Source organism: Lepidochelys kempii, chromosome 6 (genome assembly GCF_965140265.1).
Source record: "Lepidochelys kempii isolate rLepKem1 chromosome 6, rLepKem1.hap2, whole genome shotgun sequence".
NCBI classification, from domain to species: Eukaryota; Metazoa; Chordata; order Testudines; family Cheloniidae; genus Lepidochelys; species Lepidochelys kempii.
In genome coordinates this window covers 79,248,228-79,268,733 of record NC_133261.1, presented here as the reverse complement: position 1 = coordinate 79,268,733, position 20,506 = coordinate 79,248,228, and the positions used below count along the sequence as shown (strand labels likewise).

Sequence of the window (20,506 nt, the reverse complement as noted above, 5' to 3'; positions counted from 1 at the left end):
TTGCAGTTACTTTATTACTTGAGGGTCTCCAGGCAACTGTGGTACAAGATAAAATAAAATGAATGGGATAGGACCTACTGCTGCCTGGGGCACCTCGGTTAACTTTCCATCATATTCCCTACCACATACACATAAAGAGGCCATTTTATTATTTGAATGACAACATTGATGTGGCTACATTAGTTTTACAACAAACATATTTCAAAAAGATTAGAGAGGTTTTGTCCTGGGTACCAAGGGAATAAACTTCCCCAATCAACTGATTTTATATTCACCTACTCTACCAACGATTCACACATGAACTCCTTCTCCCAGCAGGCACACCTCCTCCTCTGCTTCCCTCACAAACCTCCACACTTTGGATGGCAAAGGAGACACCCTTTTCAATCGTGGGGCCTCATTCCCCTCTCACTGATACAAAAGTCATCTCCTTTCCAAATCTCACCTTAAACCCTTCCTGTTCATCTTAATTTAAGAGTGATGCTAAACCTCACTCACTTTTCACTATCTTCATTACTGTACCCATGCATTCTCCCCTTACTACAGTACAAGAAAGTATTTATGCATTTTCCTCCTTTTAAACTGCAGAATCCTTCCTTTTACCATTTTTCATTTTCTTGTATAGTTTTCTCTTGTTTGCTGCTTTACAAGCGGCTTTAACAAATTCTCTAAATTGTTTCTCCCCTTCTTCACCTTTCTCTGTAAAGATGTCTAGGATACCTGCAATATGTGCAAAAAAATAGCAGGGTTTAACTCAGACACAGCTGTGCCTCAGCTGCTTCCTATTTCAGAAAGTTTCCTACAAGCAATGAGGCATTCTTACCTGTGTTTTCAGTAGGTCTTAAGTTGGCTAGAGCAACAATCTGATGCCCAGCAGCAACACACTGCATCATATTGTAACAGCTGTCCTTTCCACCACTGGAATTAGAAAAAAAATGAAATTATCAGACAATTAAACCAGCCACTGCTAGGCACTGTCGTCCTTTTTTAACTTTTACCTGATTACTTCAAAATTATAACACAGGGCCACAAAGTTTTCAAATAAGATGTATTAAGGAGAATTAGAACAGTAACAAACATCTAAGACTGTACCATACAAAATCTTTATAAGAACTTTATAAGAGTTCAGTTAGATCTAAAATCCATATGGTTTATGTGAAATTCCTAATTTGATGGCAGAGAGAGAGAAACTTTCATTGTACGAAAGCTCTTTGGAGAAGACGCTGTCTTTTGCTCAAAGGATTAGTGATGGATCACAGAATGTTTCCTCTCTAAAATATTGATTTTTAAAAGCAGCGGTGAGAACCTGGCTTCTGGTTGTGCGCCTGGATATAACTGTGGACAAAATTAATTACAGGTGCATTTTAAAGCAACTGGCACAACAGGTCCCTGTTGTTCATCTAAGTGCTGATGTAATATAATATTTAATATAAATAAAGTGCAAAATAGATTTGATTTTGAAATTAATAATCCAAAATTCAAAAGCTAAAAGAATACTCCGCCTCTGCCAACATGGCAAAGGCTGAATCCTTTTCCCATTGAATTTAATGGCAAAACTCCTATTTCAGTTACACATAATCAAGTCTTAAACAAATATCAAGTAATAATAATAATAAAGCCAAAACTATCTGATCTATAGAATACTACACTTCAAACATCCATCTTCAAATTGATAGTCACTGCACCACAACGAGAGGGGAGAGTCTGTGCTTTACCTCTTTAAGAGGCAAGGCACAGAACTCACAGCCCCAAGGTGGGATGGCTATGGTGGTTTTAAGCCACCTTTGTGTCCTCCCAAATCCTGGCTGCTCCACAGGCCCTACAGAGCTGTCTTGTTATGGCAGCCTGTCCTCAGCGCTCTCTCTAGGCTCCCAAATGTCTGGAGCCCTATATGTTGAGCCCTAACCCACCTCTCAACACACCATTCCCACATTCAGTCCCACCTCAAGCATGACCCCTATGCCAGAGCTGACAAAAGGATCCTAGAAAGGCAGCCTTACAGTTGTCCCCGAGTTCCCGTGCCTTAACTTATACACATAATAAACTCCTCTACACTGATTCTAACTGGCGGTACTACTAAAATCATCTGAGAAAGATTCATATAACCAGTACAGCATCCTTTCCTTCCATACTTTACCCATCTGTATATGAGGAAGGAACAATCAGTTGCACACATACAAAATGGGAAATGACTGCCTAGGAAGGAGTACTGCAGAAAGGGATCTGGGGGTCACAGTGGATCACAAGCTAAATATGCGTCAACAGTATAACACCATTGCAAAAAAAAAAAAGCAAATATTATCTTGGGATGTATTAGTAGGAGTGTTGTAAGCAAGACCAAGAAGTAATTCTTCCACTCTGCTTGGCACTGATGAGGCCTCAGCTGGAGTATTGTGTCCACATTTCAGGAAAGATATTCATAAATTGGAGAAATTCCAGAGGAGAGCAACAAAAATGATCAAAGGTCTAGAAAATGGGACCTATATGAAGATAGAAAAAAATGGGTTTGTTTAATCTGGAGAAAAGAAGACTGAGGGGGGACACGATAACACTTGTCAAGTACATAAAAGGTTGTTACAAGGAGGAGGGAGAAAAAATGTTCTTCTTAACCTCTGAGGATAGGACAAGAAGCAATGGGCTAAATTGTAGCAAGGGCGGTTTAGGATGGACATTAGAAAAAACTTCCTAACTGTCAGGGAGGTTAAGCACTGGAATAAACTGCCTAGGGAGGTTGTGGAATCTCCATCATTGGTGGTTTTTAAGAGCAGGTTAGATAAACACCTGTTAGGAATGGTCTAGATCAGAGGTTCTCAAACTGTGGTCCATGGACCACCAGTGGTCCACAAGCTCCATTCAGGTGCTCTGTAGATAGTTCCCTGGGCAGCCTCACACAAGAGAATGAAGGGCTACTGTCATAAATATAAAGGGAAGGGTAAACCCCTTGAAAATCCCTCCTGGCCAGAGGAAAAATCCTCTCACCTGTAAAGGGTTAAGAAGCTAAAGGTAACCTCGCTGGCACCTGATCAAAATGACCAATGAGGAGACCAGATACTTTCAAAAGCTGGAAGGAGGGAGAGAAACAAAGGGTCTGTGTGTCTGTTGGTATGCTGCTTTGCCGGGGATAGAACAGGAATGGAGTCTTAGAACTTTTAGTAAATAATCTAGCTAGGTATGCATTAGATTATGATTTCTTTAAACGGCTGAGAAAAGAACTGTGCTGAATAGAATGACTATTTCTGTGTGTCTTTTTTGTAACTTAAGGTTTTGCCTAGAGGAATTCTCTATGTTTTGAATCTAATTACCCTGTAAGGTACCTACCATCCTGATTTTACAGGGGTGATTCCTTTACTCCTATTTACTTCTATTTCTATTAAAAGTCTTCTTGTAAGAAAACTGAAGGCTTTTTCATTGTTCTCAGATCCAAGGGTTTGGGTCTGTGGTCACCTATGCAAATTGGTGAGGATTTTTACCAAACCTTTCCCAGGAAGTGGGGTGCAAGGGTTGGGAGGATTTTGGGGGGAAAGACGTGTCCATACTACGTTTCCCAGTAAACCCAGGTAGAGTTTGGTGGTGGCAGTGGTTATTCCAAGGACAAAAGATAAAATTAATTTGTACCTTGGGGAAGTTTTAACCTCAGCTGGGAAAAGTAAGCTTAGGAGGTTTTCATGCAGGTCCCCACATCTGTACCCTAGAGTTCAGAGTGGGGGAGGAACCTTGACAGCTACACACCCATGAAGGCATGGCTTCACTAATTCGGTGCCTGGACCCTGGAGAGTCAGACATACATGTAAGGTGAGGTGGTGGCCTTGGAGGGAATGGGGGTAGGTGGGAGGGAGACAGCGGGGTGAGAAGAGGGGGTGGGGCAAATTTGGGACATGCAGGGCTGCAGCGGTCAGAGAAAGAGGCGACTTTCCCCAGCTCCAGGGCTGCAGCTACTGCAGAGAGATGGCCCTCCTTCCCAGCCCCAGCTCAGAGGCTGCTGAGGTGGGGAAGAGAGGGAGATATCCCCCCTCCTTCCCAGCCCCAGCTTGGGGGCTGCCACGGCAGGAGAGAGAGAGAGACAGAGACTTCCCTCCTTCCCAGCCCCAGCTTGGGGGCTGCCGCGGTGGGGGAGAGGCAAATCCATCACATTAGAAAAGTAAGACTACTGATATTAAAATATGAGTTATGTGCTTTTATTTGTAAAACAAAAAAAAGTAAATTATGATTAAGGTTTTTTATATAGCGCTTTTATCCAAAGTGCTTTACAACAGTTAGCTAACAGTACAAACAACATTTGGAAAGATCGTTAAGTGGTCACAGAGACCCTCAGCAATTTTCAAGTGGTCTGTGGGAAAAAGAAGTTTGAGAACCACTGGTCCAGATAATACCAAGTCCTGGCTTGAGTTCAGGGGACTGGACTAGAAGACCCTCAAGGTCCCTTCCAGTCCTATGATTCAATGATAAATTGCTCTCTCATTTCATTGCTGTTAAAATTTAATATGAATTTGTTAATGAACAGGTTTTTAGCAAGTTTCTAGTTTGGGGCTCAATCACTTTTCAAAATAACCATGATGTCAAATTTCTTCTCAACAGCCAACAGACAATATAATTTAAAGCCATATCTCTATTTTGATACAACATGCTTGGTATAGTTAACTTAGTTACTGTTCATTTAGTTACCAATGAGATGGAAAAAAGACTAGATGTATCAAGAAACAGTAATGAGACAGAGAACCTTACCCTTATAGAGACTTCTTTCTCAAAACTAAGGGCCTCAACTTAGCCCCGATTTTGTCCCTAAATGTAACTGCAGCCAAAACAATTATACACGAACTGTGTAGCCTTTACATATCCAACTACAAAATTTATGAGTATAATCGGGAAGCTACATATCTAAGCACTATAAAATGTACCCACAATTATTTGTACCAGCAAAACTGTGGGTGCAAACTCAGAGACTGAAAGTCACCAGTCTTTATATTGCTCTTGCTAACATTCTCAAGAGAAGGGCCATGAAATTAATAGGCATGGTAACTGAATTACACTCAGTCCTCAGAGGTACCACAGAAACAGGGTTGAGACATGTTGCTGGGACAAATCTAAAGGAAACTTTAACTGCTACCATCTGTGCCATACACTGGGAAATCCAGTGTTGGCTTCCACAATCTGGCATGTTTTCTGAGAAAAAATTTCCTTCTAATTTTTCTTTTAAACTACAAAATAAAGGACTAATTTAGTACATTGGCTAACTTACCAAAGTTCTTAAATATTATTACACCATTCCAGTATTAAAATAAAAAATGCTCAAAAATAAAATATCTGCTAATTTCAAAAATTGCTTGAAAAGAACAAGATAGATTTTTAAAAGAAGGATGTACTTTGACATGATTTTAGGCCCAGGGTCCCAGTTTGTTGTTTATGGACTACTTGCTGATGGTCTGTATAGTGCTGGATGGTTACCTAGAGCTGACTCTCCTCATTTCCAGAGAAGTAAAAAATGACAGATGGAAAGATGGGGGATGAAAAGAAGAGCCAAAATAGAAAGTGCAATAAACTTTTTTCCAATAGGACAAAACATGCCAAAGACAGCTAAGCTGTACATAGAAGTCCTTTCTTAATATCACTTCTACACAACAGCAATTTTTGTAGCTGCCACTGACGTGAAAACAATCATAAATGGGAGGGAAAACAGTCTGTGCAATCATGAATGGGAGGACATGCAGGTCCAACAATATTCAGCCCTCCACTGATACTCAATATTGATGAGCTGGAGAGCCCACAGAGTCAACAGAAACACCAAATAATCATGAATTGATATCCCAGCATTACACTGTTGGGGTTTTTTTGTATACCACTGCATGATGATAATCACATCAGGCCAGAACTCCATGATAGTTCTGTGACTCTTAGGGACTCCATTTGTCAAAATACTTCCTGTCTCCTTCCATTGCTTTCTAGCCTCTGAGAGAGAAAGAAGTGTTTTTCATCTCTCTCTCTTTCTTTGTCCTACTAGCTGATGGAACACGGTCAGGGCTTTTTATTTTCTTTCTTCTCATCTCCTTTACACCCTAAATTCCTGACTAGTTGGAGGAAGAAATAGGATCACTACAACATCTGTCTGTTTTTTCAGTGCTACCCACAAAGCTTCAAATGGAGCACCATCAAACCTAGGGATTTAACCAAGTGAGGCCCCCCGCAAAAAGCTCCATGCAGCTCTAGAGCAGTGATACTCAGACATCAGTGGTTTGGGAGCCCAATTAGCTATTAACATTACCCAAAAGAGTGTGAATTCATTCTTTCATTTACTACTGTACTAAATACTCATATTTAAACAGTATGACCGGTAAAAAAAATTTTAATATACACACATACACATATAATTCTCACAGTAAATAAGTTAATAACTTAGTACAAGTTGATAACTTAATTGGTTAATAAGTAGAAAAAGCATCCTGACTGGCTAATAATTAAATCACAGTGTTTTAACATCATGTGCTGCAAATTGCTGTGGGAAACACATTAAAGAGCCATTTGCAGCTTGTGAGCCTCAGTCTGAGTATCACTGCTCTAGAGCCACAGTTTGAGATTTGAGTATGGAGATATGGAAAATAATAGGAGGCCAGAAATGGTAGTCAGATGGTCTGAGCTCCTGGAGCAAGATAGATGTCTGGTTGCGGCATTCTGGGTATCCTGACATTTAGAGTTTTGGGAATATAATAAAAGAAGGAACTGCAATAGATATGAGACTCTTAACGATTTCAACAGAGGCACAGCCACAGTTAGGACAAATTTTGGCCACAGGCACGACAGGCAGACTTGCAAACAAGGGGAATATGAAAGAGAAAAAAAAAGGACAGTAAAGATTTCTTTAGCGACTATCCAAGACCTCTGAAAAGGATGTCCCTCATATTCTTGCATGTCACTGTTCACACACACACCAAAAAAAAAAAAAAAAATCTAGACTAATTCAAGATGGAGGAATAAGAGGAAAACTTATTTTGGACAGACCACTGGCTTTAAAATGCCTGATGATTTCTGATTTAGCAGAAGTTACACTTTGAGGTTTACTCAATCACTACCTCCTTAGAAAGAGACCGTCAACTTTAAATATTGTCAATACAAAAATAATTAGTTAAAATAGATTCAGATACTACTCCTGCCTATCAAAAGCACAAAAGAATGGTTTTTTTAATAGAGAAATTTTCTCTCTCTTATCTTTTACATTACTTGCAGTGAGTAGGTTAAAAAATCAGACTTTGGCATCTCTTTAAAACAAAAAACTCTTCTTAAAACTTTTTCTTAAGCTAAATCCATCCTAGTAAAACTGCCCATAAAAATACCAGTCATGTTACAAACCTCCTTCTTAAGATTTTATTTCATGCTGCCTTCTAGCACATTCCACTGAATAGCCAATATCAAAATAAATACTTCTAGAACTTGAAATCAGGATAAAAAATACAATTTTTCACAACAAAAAACAAATCCCTTTTTGTTGTATAACATTTTCTGTCGGAATAATTTTAAACTATAATCCTGGCCAAACCCAAATTTTAACAGGGCTTCATACAGGTTGCAGGACTCTATCCACGGAAAGTCAATATAGGATCTTTACCTTAGTAAAAAGAAGCTATGGCTCGGCATCTAAAAATAAAAATATCACAGGGTTCATCCAATACACAAGCACAATGTCCTGGGTAACCTTCCTGGCTTACATGAACCATTAATTTACTATCATTTCTCAATGAAAGAATCTAGTTATCTTCTTCAATGAAAAAATAATTTAAATAAATGTCAGAAATTATAAAAACCTATTTAGAGTGTAAGAAGTTCAGAAAAGGAAGCAGCAGAAGGGTAGGAGAAACAGTCCCAGAGACAGAGGGCTATGTCAAGTGCAACTACATAAATGAATGATCTTTTTAAAATGATGAGAGAGATTAAATGTCTCATTGAAACACACATTTGCAAAATTGATCCTAAAAGTGAGATACTTGGAAAGGGGAAAAAAAAATAGCCTGAAAATCAACTGAAAATGGGTGAGATGAGACAGAAAAAAATAGCAGCAGCTCACATACATACAGCACTTTTCCTCCCAAAGCATGTTACATATAATTACAGGGGACCCCCAAAATGCAGCAGAGGGCAGCCACTGACAACACAGAGCACACTGCAAGACACAGGGGAGAGTGATGACGGCAGGGTGTGGGCCTTTATTTACTTATTTTTAAGTATGACAGGATGTTCAACACCCAAAGGCAGAGCCAGGCAGTTGTGTAAGGCCTGCTACTAGGCACACAATTACACACCCACCACTGAGATGCAGCCAGCTGAGGCAGAGCAAGCTGCGGAGGACAGAGCTGTTTAAAAAGCCTTGCTGTGTTGGGGGGGGGAAGGAAAGCAAGAAATGCGCGAGCAGGAGAGTCCCGAGCGCAAGGCTGCGGGTTAGCAGCCCAGTCCCTGCTATGGGCTCTGCAGCACCCCCCAGGTGCACGAGGTGTGGCTCAGTTTGTGCAGCAGGGCAGCCCCCCACAGCCACGTTACCTGATTAAGGCCACTACTCTCATGCTGCTCGCACCCCCCGGGCTGGGCTGACACTAAGAGGGGAGGGGCGGGGGGGCTGGGACACACGGGCGCTACGACAGGCTGCAGCCGGCGCCCTCCTTCCCGAGCCACGCGCCCTTCTACACGCTCGCGCCGCTGCCGCCCGGCCAGACCCGCCCAGGGCAGGCCCGAGGCTGCCTGAACCAAAGGGCTTGTGGTGGGGGCCGATCCGCGCCGCTCTCCCTGCGGCCGGCCAGCGCCCTGCCCCTGCCGCTCGGGCCGGGGCTGCCGCGACGGGCGGGCGAGCGGCGCGGGGCGACGAGGGCTGAATGGCAGGCACCGCGCTGGCCGCCTATGCGAGGGCAGACGGGAGGCGCCGCAGGGAGGCCAGGGCTGATTCTGGGGGGTGTTCGCAGCGCGCCCGCTGCTCAGAGCCCTTCCAGTGCGTGACATGCAGGATGAGTCACCTCTGAGCTGTCAGCTACTGCCCTGGGTGCTCACCCTGCTTACCGGAACCTGTTTCCCCCATGACAGTGCCCTCTCTCTATAAAAAGAAAAGGAGGACTTGTGGCACCTTAGAGACTAACCAATTTATTTGAGCATGAGCTTTCCTGAGCTACAGCTCACTTCATCGGATGCATGCGATGAAGTGAGCTGTAGCTCAGGAAAGCTTATGCACAAATAAATTTGTTAGGCTCTAAGGTGCCACAAGTCCTCCTTTTCTTTTTGCGGATACAGACTAAGAGGGCTGATACTCTGAAACCTCTCTCTATAGTTATTGTTGGCCGTGACACAGCAGCCTGTGTTGTCCCTGGCACCAACATTAGTTGGTCCAATAAAAGATATTACCCCACCTTATCTTTCTGGAGTTAAGGTTGCCAATTTTGGTTGGACATATTCCTGGAGGTTTCATCACATGACATCATCCTTAATTAAGGATTAATCTTTAATTCCTGCAGACTCCAGGACAATCCTGGGCGGTTGGCAACCCTACTTTCAGTTATCAAAGCCTGCCTACTGATTTGAATGGTGCTGAAAGTAACAAGGCTGGTTAGTTTTATTCCTATTCAACAGCAACTGTCTGGAAAGGCCCTTACTAGGCACAGAGATATTTAAAGCATGTTCTCCCACTTTTTCTGGGAGTGGTTATGAAGAATTCAGCACAGTTTACAGGCACTTGTCTCTCCATTGCAGCTGAAGGAGGGAAGTTGAAGTGGGGGAGTTAGTTTATCGTTTTAAAAGTTATTAAATAAAAAACAGGAGAGTGTGTAACTCTACTCACATGTTGAATAACAATGTCATAAGTAGAACAACAATAACAACACATGCACACACCCTGAAAATAAGGATATTCATCTGTAGATTTGGAATCAAACTTTGCAACCCATTCCCATCATTGTAAGGAATCAAATTATAATACTGAATACAAACACCTTGGAATTCAGATCCAGATCCAAATTCTACAGTGTGGGCTCATCTCTGGGCCAAAAAAAGCCCTTTGTAAATACTGGTACAAAGTCAACAAAGTTGTAAATTTGTAACTAAAAGCAGAATATGTCTCACACTCTGTTTTAGCAATCTACGACTGCACAGCTTGGGGCATCCAAAGCTACCGAACATGTCCCCAGGATAGGAGATGGGGGAGTGACCACATGCGGACAGCTCCAAATAAAGAATAAAAAGTGATGAACTGAAGATTGTGCATGGGACTGGTAACCCCACTATGTAACTCCACTATGTAAACTTACTAAAGAAATAAACGCTGGCAGCCATACTTGAAAAAGAGCTCCACTTCCTATGAAGAATATGATACGCATTGGTCAGAGTGTAAGGAAGCCTATGTCCTGAAAATTCCCTTGCTCAAGACCAGATCAGTAATGAAAATCAGTCTTTTGAATATGAAACCAATGTTTCTTTGCAGCCATTTTGAAAAAAAAAGGGCCCTTTTCCAAAGGAATGATATTATTCAGTGCTACTTAATTAATATCTTATTAGGCTCCAAGGGGCTACAATAGGTGGTGTCTTCCTTTTCAGATCGCTGTGTGTTTGAAAGCAGGAGTTAAAAGTAAAAGGCAATCAAAAGTCTGGTGAAGTTAATTGTGAACTTTTTTTAAGTAAGAATCTTTAAGCTGTGGATAGGTTTGGATCCAAAACCAAGACGGAAAGCATCTGTTTTAATGTAAATTACCTAACTGATAAGGTAGAAGCCACTGAAACCTGGGCTGCCTATGAAACAAATACAAGAAAATATGGGTAATTCCTCTGTTTTGCCTACAATTAACAAAGGTATTTGTATAAAAAGGAAATATTTTAAGCAAGGATTGACAGCCCAGAAGGGGTAGATCTATGTTCTTTTTGTCTTTCAGAAAATCAGAGAAAACTGATGCCAGTTGAAAAGCAATTCAACATATCATGAATTTACTGGCACAATAGGAATTATGTTCTGTGTTCTATGTCCTGTCTTGTGGTGTTTGTCTTGTGGCCAGAATTGCTGTGTTTAATTTTTCATAGGACAGTTTAGTTTAAAACTAAATAGCAGGGTTAAATCAAAATGCAGATAATTGTTTTATTCAACTTGGAATACAAAGTGTTTGGATAATATCAGGAAAATGTGATATACTAAAGTTTAATACATTTGCTTAAGTAAGAAAAAGAAATTTCATTGGCCAGATCTTTTAATTGAAAAAAATATTGTTAAATTTTGTACACCAACAGTCTTTGGAAGAAAGGACATGAAAGGTTAACTCACTCCCCATATTGCACATGGGATCCTTCTGGCTATCTCAAATTTCTGGCCAGAGGGCTGGGGAGGGAGAAAAGCTATTGGACGCCAGAGGTTGTACCAAGTGGACTCCTCAAAAGTGGGTGTGCTTGTTCTGGCTTGTTGGTCCAAAGCTCTGTAATAAAGTCATTTTACTAGAAGGGTGTATGTTGCATACATTGAACAATAAGACTAAAGTGCTGTATAATGGGCAAGATATATGTGTTCATTTTTGAACAAAGGTGTGTGAGTGGAAAGTGAAAGTTTCCTTTGTAGGTTAAAAGAAGCCAATAAGGGAAGGAAAAAAAAAAGAACTGAGGACGAGTTAACTCAATGCTTTAGCTGGCAGGCTCGGTCCAAATATAAGACAGTGGCCTGCCCAAGGACATTGCTCACAGCTAAGACGTGGCTGACAGCCAAGAAAGAGAGCGGGGCTTAAAAGTGCCCAAACAGCCATGAGATCTGCAAAACACTGTCAGGCACTAATGAAATATGTTAAGTCTGTTTATACACAGGTGAAAGAAGCACTACCCAAGGATCCTGAACAACCCTGCCACTCGCTAGAACCCAGTCTACATAAAAGTCCATCAACGAAAGACTACTCTGGCCCCACTCTGGAAAGGCCCTTACTAAGTCCTGCTAACTACCAACACTGCTGTGACGTGCCAAGGACTGACTGCCTGGACCCATGCTTCTTACTGCAAAAAGGCCCCTCCACTCAAGATGACTTCACTTCGACTACTGATCAGCCTGTCCCTCCTTCTGGGTTTTTTCTTTCCTCCTTTTGGACAGCAGTGGAAAGGACAAGGTGAAGTGCTAGTAACCTCTCCCTTGTCCACTGACAAAGCTAACCTGCATTCAGTATTTGCTAAAGAAACCAAAGCACTACAGGGTGACGTGCTAGTAACCTCTCCCCTGTATAATGCAAAACCACGACTGTTCCAAGAGAGAAGAAGGAACGCCCGCTCTGCTGAAACCACCAAGATCCAAGGATTCCTGACTACAAAAGACATTGAAAATTGGCCTTGGTGGCGAAGATGGAGCATTGTACATTGGCAGGGAGGGAGTTGTGGGATGTATTCTTGGGAATTTGGAGTGAAGTGGTGGGGTGGGTTTATTCCAGGGGCTGGAATCTGGGCTTATGGGCAAGTACCATCAGAATGCACTGCCCTCCCTAATTGTCATGAATACCAAAAACACCTTACAGCCACGAACATTACTGCCACCTTTGCCACCACTCCGGTAAGTTACCCAAATACAAATGATACTGTGTATTCTAATGAAACCTATTATCCAAGACCTTCACATCTAAGTGATTTATTGAAATGTTGTTCAGAAAATTTATTTTTTAAGGTTCAGAATAGTTCAAATGCATGGAAAACAAATGGATCAGTGGAAATAGAAATATATGATATCACTCCAGATGAACCCCGAGAATCAGAAATTGAGATTAGGGGTTCTATAGCGAAGGAGATATGATGGTCGTTCCTGGAGTCTGTAAAATGTTAGATGAAAGAGACCTTCATTGTTATTTGGTCACCCCATTAGTGAATAATCAAACATATACCCAAAGAGTTTGTTCTGTCACTGGAAATTTTACCTGTACTGAAATTATTTCAGTAACTAATAATTTAACCTGTACCATATTGCAATATACCCCCTCTTATGCCATTTATGCTAATGCCTCTCGGAAGTAAATGAAAGTGTTTAGCCAACAGATGTGGTTTTGTACTGTACCAGAAAGAGATGTAGTAGAATATTGATGGACTGTGATTAATGCTACATTAGGGACTATAAAATTCACACTGTCCTTGTTCTGTTTTCAAATTACCTCTACATATCCAAATTTCTCAAGAGGGGCTGCCATTAGGTTAACACAACAAAGGGCGTGGGCTTCCTCTAGGAAGAAGAGGGACTTAGCTGGATCCCTATGGGATGGGGCCAATAGTGCCGCAGCAATTTGGAATATTTATAGAAACCAAGAACATGAAGAGAAATTAGGACAATTGGAAAAAGCCACTGGCCTTATAACTGGAGCACAACTAACACAGGTTCAGACTGGAGTGGATGAATTACGTGTTATCATCTTCGATGACCCAGAAGCTGTTAACAGAGATGGTACTGAATATCACTGAGGCTGGGAAGGCATTGCAGTAGGATTTGGCTTGCTCAGAAATTCAGGATTTCCTGAATGACCAGCTGATGGCCATTTGGAGTGATCTCGAGCATCAGGCCTGGCCTACTGCCCTTACCATCACTTCAGGAGTATCATCTGATCTGTGGCCACGGAGACACACTTGGAGATATTCTGGGTGGAGGTGCAAACGTTCGCAGTGTTCCTTCCAAGCATACGGACCAGTTGGAGGGATGTGGGCTCCCATATACCATATTCTGCCGGGTCCATGAGAAGGATGCATGTGGACTGGGTAATTCACCGAGACATTTGGGAACTTAGACTACCTGGTATGCCTAATAGATTTTTAGTCAGTGTTCCCAGAATAACATCCAACATTTGGATAGAGAGAGGGAGTCAGTGGACATTCTGGCTGTTAGAACCCCCACAGCTTCAGTGTGTACGTAAACTGAAGCCAGGAGAAGTTGTCACTGTTCATGACAACGTTTGTTGAGAGTGTGTGGGACAAGGAACTACCCTGACAGGACACCTACTCTTCCAAGCTAATGATAGCTGTGTGCATGTTGAGGCCACCATATTACAAGATATTCATTTTAATCTCACCACTGCTGCAGGTCTGCGAATTTTTCAATCAGCCCTTGGGTTTCAGATACCCTTTAACTGGATCACCCTAATACCTGATCGATTCCAAAATTTACTTTCACTCCTACCAGAGATTCAGAAAATTTCTGAGTTACAAGGGCAATTTCATATGCTTCAATATATATATCAAGTTGAAAAGTATGACTTTCATACCACTTGAAGAGTGTCTACCTTATGTACTAAGTATGATGTATTGTGTTTTGTGACTAAAACCCCATTATAGTATTATTGTGGGCATGTTATTGCTTGTATTGTTGTTATTTGGTTTAGGGTTATGTTATTGTTGTTGTAAAGGACGTAATAATAATAATACTTTTCATGTCCATACTAACCATGCATTGGCATTGTATCCAATTAAAACCCCTGAAGTTGAAATATTTGATGCAGAGTTTGAAATACAAAATTTAATGAAAATGGAAATTTAAAATTGATAGTTGTGCTGGAAACACAAATTGGGGGAGTGTGGAAGTAGATAAAGGGAATTTGGACGCAGGCCTCTGAAATGACCAGGAGTCAGGCTAACTCTAGCTTTAATAATGCAAGATTTGTAGAAGTGGGGATAGTGCAAAGCGAGTGGAAAACAACTGTGGAAGAGGCTGTTGTGACCTTGCATTTCATAAGAATAGAATGCAGACTATAAGAGAAATGGTAAGAAAAATAAGATATCATGAAGGAATATGTATAAACAATGTGCAGTTTTTGCTTATTATTCTTTGTAATAAAGGTATAAATACTTGCTTTAATTGTTTATCTGGGAGAGACCTGCCTAGGTGGGGGAAACCCTGTGTCCTAGTGCACTCTCTCCCTCTGTGCAATTGCTTGAGATAATAAACTGTATCTGACTCGCTGCAGCCAACCTGAGAGTGAGAACTGTGTTTTTCTCTGGCACTACTAAAGTTATTCAAGTAATTAAAATAAATGGATAGATACCATTTTGATGTCCTTAAAATCAGTGAGGGTAGATGGACAGCTTCTAACAAACTTCACTTTATAATATGGACACCACCTAGAAGAGAAAAAGAGTGTGACCTAGAGAAACATTATGCAGAGCAATAGAAGAAGCCAGATCCAACAACATGACACTTAGAAGCCTGAACAGACAGGCACAAGACCAAAATAAATAGCAGAAACTAGTAGATGCCCTATCCATCTGAGAGTGCAGGAGGATAAAGAAAAATGCTGCATATGCTGAATCAGGAGAAAACTTCAGGGTGTATCTGTTCCCTGGTTGGGAGATGCATTCATCCAAGGAGTTTCACTTTGGGATTGTGGTAGTTGCCTCAATTTACTGCTAGTAGGCATCCTGACCACCTACACTAAATGCACCCTTTAGGCCAGCTCCAACCTTTATCTGACTGGGTGCCACTCAACTGAGCGTTCTCATGTCTTCCTGTGGGACTCAGGCCTAGGGTTGCATGAGCTAGCAACCCTCCACCTGAATCTAACTACTATGAAAGCCATACATTTGTTTGCTTTGGATCAACCTGATTCACAGCCTATAAAAGTCAATCTGATAAACAAGGGTCTGCTCCAAATGCCCAAATGCCCATCCAATTTCCTGTGAGAATCATCTTGAAAATGAAAACAGGATGGAAACAGGATGAAAAAACCCCCTCAGAAGACCTAAAACATGATGCCTGGATGGTATCAACAGACACATGTCCTTCACAGGCATCCTACCCGGTAACATGTCAGATTTGGCTCAGGACAGTCATCATAGCTCATTCGGTGGTCTCCATGCAATCCAAGTATATTATGAGAACTAACTAAACCTACCTTAATTTGTTCCCTGCCCAAGGCATAATGTGCTGCTCTAGCACCATAAGAGAGATGGAATGGCTCCCTTGAGTCTTTCCAGCAGTGAAGTGTTGGCATTAGGCCTATATTAGGCACTCCTATTCAACCCTTATGCACGGCCTCCAGAACAGGGTCGTGTTGTGGGTAGTGGTTGGAGCACTTTGCATTTGCATTTCAGAGCTGTAGAGCATGGAATGTTGCTGTATATCCCAGTATTCCCACACATTGAAAAATTATGAGTTAGCCCTCCAAAAAATCATGAGATAGACTTAAAATTAATGGAATTTTAAAAACAATTTAATTTGGGGTTCTTTTTATTGTCCTTTGTTTTTCGAGGCTCATATTTTCATTTTTTACCACAGTAAAGAGGATTTGAAACCTGCTTTTAAAAAAAGTCACATGTAGCCCCACCACTCCAGGAGCTGAGGCTTTAAGAAAATACCAAATATCATAACACTTGTGATAAATTAGAGGAACCCTTATGGCTGCTGTAATTTGTGCTGGAGTCCTCATAGTAACCCAGAATTAGGGAGGTGCCAATGTGGCATAAAGCCACATAGTTTATACTATATATATATATATATATTATACCACACAGAGAGCATCTTATTGGCATATTATTGGCTTACATAATTACACAGAGAGCATATTATTGGCTCTTAGGCAACAATAAATAAGAACATTTAGTTGTTAGCATAACTTTTAAAAATAAGGATTTGGAGTTTCCAAAGAGAAACTGCAAGAAGATAGATCAGGTCTATTTTGGGGCTCCATAAAGTGCAACAGTCTACCATGCACATTGTAATTTGTAGGATCAGGGCCTAAATATGAAATACCACACAGGAGTCAACATAGCCTAGAATGAGGATTATCAGCCTGGTTTTATAAACAAGTGTCAGAGAGCCACAGCTACCCTGCCCCTACCATCCTTCTAAATTGGAAGGTAGTTCTGGCTATATCCTGGAGTGATGGGAGGTTCCAGTAGGGGGAAAAGGTTGAGAACAGGTGCTCTAGATCAAAAATAAAATTGGAACATAGTAAGACAAATATAATATTTTAGGGAAATGTATAGTACATGATACAATTAAAATCCAAATGTTTGTTTGTTTTATGTAGAAGCAATCACAAGAACTTGTAATTATAAAATAAAAACTCAGTAAAATACGGAGCTGAAATTGATAATACATGAAATTGCTAATTGCTGCCTTAGTTTAAACTTTTGTAAAAAGGCAAAGAAAGTATTTGTAAAAGCTGCAACAAATATTTGTGAAGGCTAGGTAACCCATAAAATGGGTTGCTGGTCAATTTTATTGTATTTGGAATAAATATGTATTTATTCTGAGGGTATTTAAAAACTTACATTTAACCATTTAAAAGGAAATCACAATACTTTAAATAATTCCCCATTTTAAATATAGAGAAGTCCAAAATGCTGTAAACACCATTAATAGCAATAGTGGAAAATGGCAAGTGTTTAACGGTTCCCATTCACCTGGACTTTATACTGTACACAGTGGATACAGTCTTTCCAGTATCTCGCTGGATTTGGGTCCCAATATAGTATGAACTGAAACAGCACATTAAAATGCATGGCAAATATATATATGTCTGTAAAAAAAATTAAATATCAAATGTATCTTTTAAAAATAACCTCAGGGTATGCTCTGACCATCATAGACTAGCAGTTCACTAGACAAAACCATTTATTTTATTGATACCATTTACAAAGCAGTTTGGATTTTCTTTAATTTGATGATCATGCATTAATACAGAAATTTTATAATATTTATTCTCAGAAATTCTTCCTTTTACTATTTAAAACAATGTAAATGATCTCAATCAGATGTCTTGGATGTGAAATCCTAGTGACTCTCAGAAGGGATGGTAACCTTTTTTTTTTTTTTTTTTTTCCGGGAGTGAGGAGGGGAATGCAGGCCTGTTCTGAATTAAAACTGTAAATCCAGGGATTGTAGAGATTTTAGGTCGGATTACCAAATTAAATGAAACAATAATGCATAATCATCTCATCTGATGGGAAAAAACCACCTCCCTAACGAAGTGTAAAACATGTAGCACCAAAGTACTTTGTTTTTATTGCAAAAACTGTGGTTATTTTATCATACCTCTCTACATTTGCGTTCTTTGAAAGATGTTATAAATATGTTTTTATTTATGTTTATGATAATAAAGGAATTCAACTAGTAGCTGTGAACATTTAAAAGCTGTTGTCTTAAAAAGCTTAGCAACAGTGTATGAAAAGTCTAAGAAATCATGTACATAATTTATTCTGCATCTTTGAAAAACTGGGGAACCCATAAAACCAGTTGCTCTAAGCAGACAGCTTTATTATACAAGTTCCAATACTTGTAACAGCTGTGTTCTAAATAGTGTATCATTCCAAGACTAGAAAGGAGAATTCTTCTAAAGTGCACTCCTTCTTCAAAGGCTCCATTATTAGTAATCTACCCTGATATAACACTGTTGTTTTCCATCAGCCCGTTCTGTTGCAGTTCATTATACATTCTTTCAAAAGACATAACTCTGTTTATAATCTATTTAGACCTTTCATTTGAAGAACAGAAGTGTAATCTCAACCAAGGACAACAACACAGAGCCTAAATTAAGAATAATTTCCAGTTCCACTGTCCTGTTGGTAAGCGTAGGAGTAGAGGCAGAAAGGTGAAGCTTCAGAATCAAGCCCTGCTTGCTTTACTCATGTGAGTTGTCCCTTTGGCTTTCATGCTGTGAGGACTAAAGTTGTTATTATAGTCACATGAATAAAATAAGCAGGATTTGGCTCCTAGAATCTGGTAGCAGATACTGAGTACATATTTTTAATTAGCAGAGGAGTTTTTTTAAATAAAAAAAATAAAATCAGTAAATTTTCTCACATAATTTAATACATTCAAATTTTTAAAATACTTTCAAATTAGAGCAGATAATTAGTGGAGTGGACTTTGTCCCTGCTAGCCAAAACCTTTAGAAGAAACTACTTTATTTCATAATAACTGTGATAGTTGGAGCCTGATTCTCAGTTACTCCATTCCTGCTCCAGGGAGGACGGGGAAAAATTTGGCTTTAGCGTCCTTTACATTCCTTGTATATGGGGGCTGTGTAGGGACCTGCCCAGCCCCAAGTGTAAGTTAGAATAGATTCACCAGAGTGTAAAGCAGTCTTAATGTAACTCAGACCCACAGTTTATATGTGATAAAAAACAAATTTTGCTTCCATTTTCTGCCTCTGTACTTGACACTCACATGAGGAGACTGTTGAAAGCAAAACAGTAAAATGTTAGATTCCAGTTATATCACAGGTTTCAGAGTAACAGCTGTGTTAGTTTGTATTTGCAAAAAGAAAAGGAGTAGAATAAGTTATATCACAGAGATCCAGAGGATCTCCCCCAATCCGTGTGGTATAGCAAATTCTGGGGAACTGTCCCCAACCCTAGGAAAAGATCTTCCTTCAGCACACATGGTTGGTGGAGGGTGAGTTTGTGGATGGTATTCTCCTCCTCAGTGTTTGAATCCTGGGAGGGCTTACAGTAGCCTCAGCTGACGCACTCTGCCCCCACAGATCTGACATGCTGTTGTAGTCTTGACAACAGAGTTCACTAAAGCCTTCATTCCACTGCAAAGAATCTCGTGTGCATTTTGTAAGGGAGTGATTACAATGGTTTGTTGCATCTTTCTCAGACTTCTCAGTGAGTAATGTTGGAAAGTGTAACAATGAATTACTAGGAGGTATCTGTCAGAGGATTAGAAGAACAACAGCAGTATCCCTAATGACCTGAATGGTTAATTAAGTTCTCTCTTAAATGAGATCCAAAAATATCTTAATACCAGTATATTATGAGAAACAGTCACTTTTTGCAAACCAGAGCTGCAGTGCCTATTAGGAAAAGGCCAATTATGCAATGACTGGCAGGGAAAGCTGGACAACTAAGTTCTTAATTAAAAGAAGATTTTCTGTTTAAGATCCCAAATCAATACCAGAATACAGCATATATGGTGTAGACATAACATTAGAAGTGTATTTACATTTTAGAACAAAGATTTTGAAAATCAGCTCCTCCTTCATTTACTTGCCAAGTCCCAAAACTAGGATGTTGTGTTTTTCTTTGGAGTAGTTGGCAATGGGACACTTTTGCACTCAGTTATGGAGTAGCCATGAAGCTCCACTGAAGTCAATGGGAGTTCACTGGTGTAACAGAGGGCAGAATTTTGCCTGCCATTATTAACACTTAGGCAGCTTACAAAGGGCAGGGAAATGCTTCCTGCTCCAATTTAGTTGTTAGTTCTGGAACAGAAAAGGTGCTTTATGTCTGTTTAATTAAGAAGCTTTGTGAAGTACCTTTAACTGCCAGTCACTGAGTAATTTCCCAGGTCTTTCCCTTCACAACAGGCAGAATGCCATATCTCTTCCTCTGGATATGTTGAAATTACATTTTGACAGAACTGGGCCTTTACAAGTGTAAGTCATGCTGAGGAGTGATGACACTTGAATGAATGGAAAGTCACACAGAAATCCATGCTTCTCAAGGCAGGATGGTTTAGAAAGACCATGGGCAAATTCCTCTGCTATGCTTCCTACTGTGGCTACAAAAAAGCCATGGGGGAGCTTCTCACAGTTCCTGCTGCTGATAGCAATGGGGT

General features: G+C 40.3%; 1 protein-coding gene across 6 annotated transcripts in view; it reads right to left on the bottom strand.

Moving 5' to 3' along the window:
- The window catches only part of DPH6 (diphthamine biosynthesis 6), a 376,150-nt gene extending 367,418 nt beyond the window's left edge, over positions 1 to 8,732 (bottom strand). For 2 of the 6 annotated variants that reach the window (XM_073348880.1, XM_073348885.1), the window contains exons 1-2: positions 8,521 to 8,729; positions 824 to 918 (exon numbers count right to left, since the gene is read on the bottom strand). In XM_073348880.1, coding sequence (XP_073204981.1) covers positions 824 to 918; positions 8,521 to 8,543 — 118 coding nt within the window. In that variant the 5' untranslated portion in view covers positions 8,544 to 8,729. Of the gene's footprint in view, positions 1 to 823; positions 919 to 8,520 lie in introns of all 6 variants that reach the window. The other 4 variants (XM_073348883.1, XM_073348884.1, XM_073348886.1 and 1 more) reach the window with 4 other exon arrangements.
- Positions 8,733 to 20,506: the final 11,774 nt, after the last annotated feature.